This window comes from Nannospalax galili, unplaced genomic scaffold (genome assembly GCF_000622305.1).
Source record: "Nannospalax galili isolate Female #2095 unplaced genomic scaffold, S.galili_v1.0 scaffold2155, whole genome shotgun sequence".
NCBI lineage: Eukaryota > Metazoa > Chordata > Mammalia > Rodentia > Spalacidae > Nannospalax > Nannospalax galili.
The window spans coordinates 115,496-120,038 of NW_008336301.1; the positions used below are offsets into that span (position 1 = coordinate 115,496).

The 4,543-nt window shown below is 35.7% G+C and overlaps 1 protein-coding gene across 1 annotated transcript; it reads right to left on the bottom strand.

Moving 5' to 3' along the window:
• Window positions 1-300: 300 nt before the first annotated feature.
• On the bottom strand, window positions 301-1,245 carry LOC103732415 (olfactory receptor 502-like). The gene has a single exon (XM_008830987.1). It carries the CDS (start codon window positions 1,243-1,245, stop codon window positions 301-303), a length of 945 nt encoding a protein of 314 aa, XP_008829209.1.
• Between the last annotated feature and the right edge of the window lie 3,298 nt (window positions 1,246-4,543).

Sequence of the window (4,543 nt, forward strand, 5' to 3'; positions counted from 1 at the left end):
ATATCATTAAAAGGACTAAAAATCATCATGCTTCTCTAAATGTTTATCAGAACATATTTTATTTATTTATTTATTTTTCAGACGTTATCTCCGTATAGCTCCAGGAATTCACTATGTAGATCAGGCTAGCCTTAAACTCAGAAAGATTCACCGGCTTCTGCCTCCTGAGTGCTGTGACTACAAATGTGCACCACCACACCAGGCAGAACTTATTTTTCAACAACAGATAATCAACTTTTAAATTAAGATTGCCTAAGAAGTATCAGTACTATATCAAACTCAACAAATGAACAGATATCTCTACAAAAATAATTTCTTAGCAAGTTTTCTCTTCAGAGTTTCCTTAATCTCATTATTCCTCAGACTGTAGATGAGGGGGTTCAACATGGGGATCACCACCATGTAAAACACAGACACCACCTTGTTCTGATCAGTGGAGTAGCTGGACTTGGGCATCACGTAAATGAATGTGGTGGTCCCATAGAACAGAGTGACTACAGTGAGGTGGGCGGTGCAGGTGGAGAAGGCCTTCTGGCGGCCCTCAGTGGAGTGCATCTTCAAGATGGTGATGAAGATGTATGTGTAGGAGACAGCTATGACTAACACTGTGATCAGAAGAGCAGTGCCTGCAGAAAATGTGATAACAGCTGTGGAGACACTGACATCAGAACAGGAGAGTTCAACTAAAGGTGCAAAATCACAGAAAAAGTGATTGATTCTGTTTGATCCACAGAAGACAATAGAAAAGAAGGAAAAGGTACTAGAGGATGCGGTAATAAAACCACCCATGTAAGCTCCTATAAGTAACTGAACACAGACATGAGTGGACATTTTGGTTGAATAAAGCAGTGGGCTACAGATTGCCACAAAGCGATCATAAGCCATGACAGCCAGAAGGTAGCACTCAACTGTCCCAAAGAAAGCAGCTGAGTCAAGCTGGATGACACACCCAAGGTAGGAGATGGTACTCCTCTCCACCAGGAAGTTAGCAAGCATTTTGGGGGTGACAGTAGATGAATAGCCAATGTCAGTAGAAGCCAAGTGGCTCAGAAAAATGTACATGGGGCGGTGGAGCTGAGGAGAGATTTTGATTAGCAGGATTGTGCTGAGGTTTCCAGACAAGGTCACCAGGTAGATGCACAGGATGGTGATGAAGAACATGACTCGAAGAATGGGGTTGTCTGTTAAGCCAATTAATATGAACTGTGCCACTATCGTGTGGTTCCCATCCAACAGGAAGTCCATGGAAGAGTGGAGTCATATCCCCCCAAAAAACTGTGATGAAAATATAAAGGAATTTATAAATATGTAGCTTCATTGTCATTAAGATATACAGTAACAAAAAATCATGAATAAAAATATTTTGTAACAGTTGAGGTTTTCCTTTGAACTCTCAATGTTTATATAATGGTGCACCATGAGTAGGTTTTAACATTAAAAACTGGGGCTGGAACGATGGCTCAGCGGTTAAGAGCACTGAATGCTTTTGCAGAGCACTGGGGTTCAATTCTGAGCATGAACATGGCAGCTAACAACTATCCATAACTCCAGTTCCAGGCAATCCGATGACCTCTTCTGACCTCCTCAGGCATTGCATGAGACAGGTGTACTTACACACATACAGGAATACACTCATACACATAAAATAAAATAATAAATAAAATCTAAAAAGTAAAATTTCAAAACTGGATTTCTAGAAATTAGTTTCATATGTTTGTTTTGTCTTTACATTAAGTACAGTAAAATATATCCTAGTTTCTTCAAGCTAATAGTTTAAAATGTGAGATTTATGAAAGTAGCAAAGTAATTAAAAACAGGACAAAGTGCCAAAACATACAGGATAGGTTTAGATAATGAAGACTTGAACATTTGATAACTTTCAGTGAATGCTTACTAAATCAGTAGCTGGTGATTTTAAATTTATGTGGAGTGTTATTTTTACTTCCATCAAACATTTATTAGGTCTAAATCACAGGTGAGAAAATTTAAGTTGAACATAGTAATTATTTAGTTTACATAAAAAGTAGTAGAATTAGACATGTGTACAGGCACATTGACCTCAGTCACTTCCTTCTCATAACTATACATGAGCTGTTACAATGACATTGGGAGCACATGCAAATTGAGACAGAATGCAGGGCAGGTTGTCAGCTTTCTGATGACTAATACGTAAAATGAATTCCTGAATAGTGACATTGGTTATACATTCTATCAGTTAAGCAAGGTCATGTTTTAATCAAATTTTAAAGAAATAAATAATTTTCTTGTTAGAAATAGGAAGAATACAAATAACCAAAAATAGCATTATAAGCAGAACTCCCTACTATAAATGCATTGCATATTTTAAGACTTGTAATTAAGTCAGTGCACATTTAAATATCAAAATAAATATCATATGGACATGTGAATAATATTTAGGACAGTATATTTGGTGTTTATTTATTTAGTCAGTCCAAATCCTTTTCTCAGTTAAACATGTTTCTAACTGAAGCATGTTGAAATGAAATAGTCTGATTTTAAAGAGTACAGTGCTGAATAAATATTCACCTAAAAGGTTTAGAAGTTTGCTGATGTTCACCTGCTAGATGAAGGCTGACTCTCACCTCCTGAAATATTTGGTTTCCTAACTTCATGTTGTCCACAGTGTCTGGAGCCTGTGATGCTTGAACATTCAATGCACAAAGCAGGTCTTTCCACAAGATGTTCACTGACAGCAGTCATTGCACTTCAAGCTGGTTTATTTATGAGCATTTTGGCTGAGTGCTAAATTTATACATTTTAAAACCGTATTGAGTTTTTGTATTGACAGTGGACTAATGAACAAGGAACATGTGAAAACTTACTTTCATTCCCAAGTTTTCAGAAGATTTTAATTACAGATGTGTAAGCTGTTTCCACAGGAATTCTTTTTTATTTCTTTTCCTGGATGGTGGCATGTATCCTATTAACTTATTTCTCAACAATGGTTTATAAATATACATAAACTTTTTAAAAAAAGAGATATATGTTTAATAAGTATTCTCCATTTAACCACAAACCCAAAAACTTACCTCTTAAAATGAAAATTCTTGGCAAACCAAGAAAGTCAAGGTTGTTATGATTTTATAGCTGCTAAGCTGTCTTCTACTATCTGTTTCTGAAGAGGTTCTGGATTCAAGTGTGAATTCTAATCACAAGGGATCATTACCTCAATCCCAGGTGAGCACTGAGGCTCATTTCACACTAACAGGAGTAATTTACCAGAACTATCAATCTAAGTGATCTCTCATTTTTCATTTTATGTAGGTATTGGTGTATGTTCACTTGATAATTGTACAGAGTATTTGATAACAAATTATCTGAGATAACTGTCAGTTCTAAGTTTATCTGATGTTTGAGGTTAGAACGAAATTCCCAAATAAGATGGAAAGTGGACTATTTTGGATTCTTTTATTCACTAGCCATTTATTTTATTAGTATTTCATAGTCATTGATATATGATACCCTATTAAGTACTTTGAGGAATGTGGGGAAGGATGAGATGTAATGTTATTTTATATAACAATTATTTAATATACATATTTTATAGCCAATGACATAAAAATTATTGTTACATAGGAAATTGTTCTTGGAGAAAGGATTGATTGAATTCAGTCAGTAGCCATTTATTTTATTAGTATTTCATAGTCATTGATATACGATACCCTATTAAATACTTTGAGGAATGTGGGGAAGGATGAGATGTAATGTTATTTTATATAACAATTATTTAATATACATATTTTATAGCCAATGACATAAAAATTATTGTTACATAGGAAATTGTTCTTGGAGAAAGGATTGATTGAATTCAGAGTAAGAAGTATCCCATACCTCCTCTCCTACCTCAGACAGCCCACCCCAGAATGAGTGATGTTTCACAAAAGCTGCATCCCTGGTGTTGTCTGAACAGCTTGCAAGTTTGGTGTCAGCAGCTTCCTCCAGACAGCACTTGTCGCTGTTTATGTTACCTTTTGCGAGGCCTGTGTGTTTTGTTTCAGGAACTTCTTGAATGTTCCGATATTTCTGTACACCCTAAGCTTTGTAACATTATTTCCTGAGTATTATGATCTTCCATCCACCCTGTAAGAATGGAAACTTCAATTTGGATGGAAAAAAATCTATACATCACTCCATACCTTCTTTCAGGTTTCCATTTACCCTTCCTGTTCTGTGTGTTCTGTGAGGTTTGGAAGGAATGGTATTAATGGTTGATTAATTTCCTCCACTGTGGTTGAGGATTGCCTCTCTGTGACCCAGTTACAGTCACTTGTCCTCAAGAATTCGGCAGGTTCTGAATCCCTAAAACTGACCATTCAGTGTTAACCACCACGACCATTTTCAGCAATTTCAAGAATTTTATAAGATGTGTAGATTTTTGGAAGCTTTGAAATAAAATAATTTCTCTAAGATTTATGACTATGGATGATGCATTGGGAGTAAATTGGAAGATGATTGGTGATAGAAGAGGAAAATGATATTAGGATTTTTATTAGAATTATCCACAGAAGTGAGGAAATGCTTG

Excerpts from the sequence above, each read along its gene's own strand:
- LOC103732415 (XM_008830987.1), bottom strand. The coding sequence starts at position 1,245 with ATGGACTTCCTGTTGGATGGGAACCACACGATAGTGGCACAGTTCATA.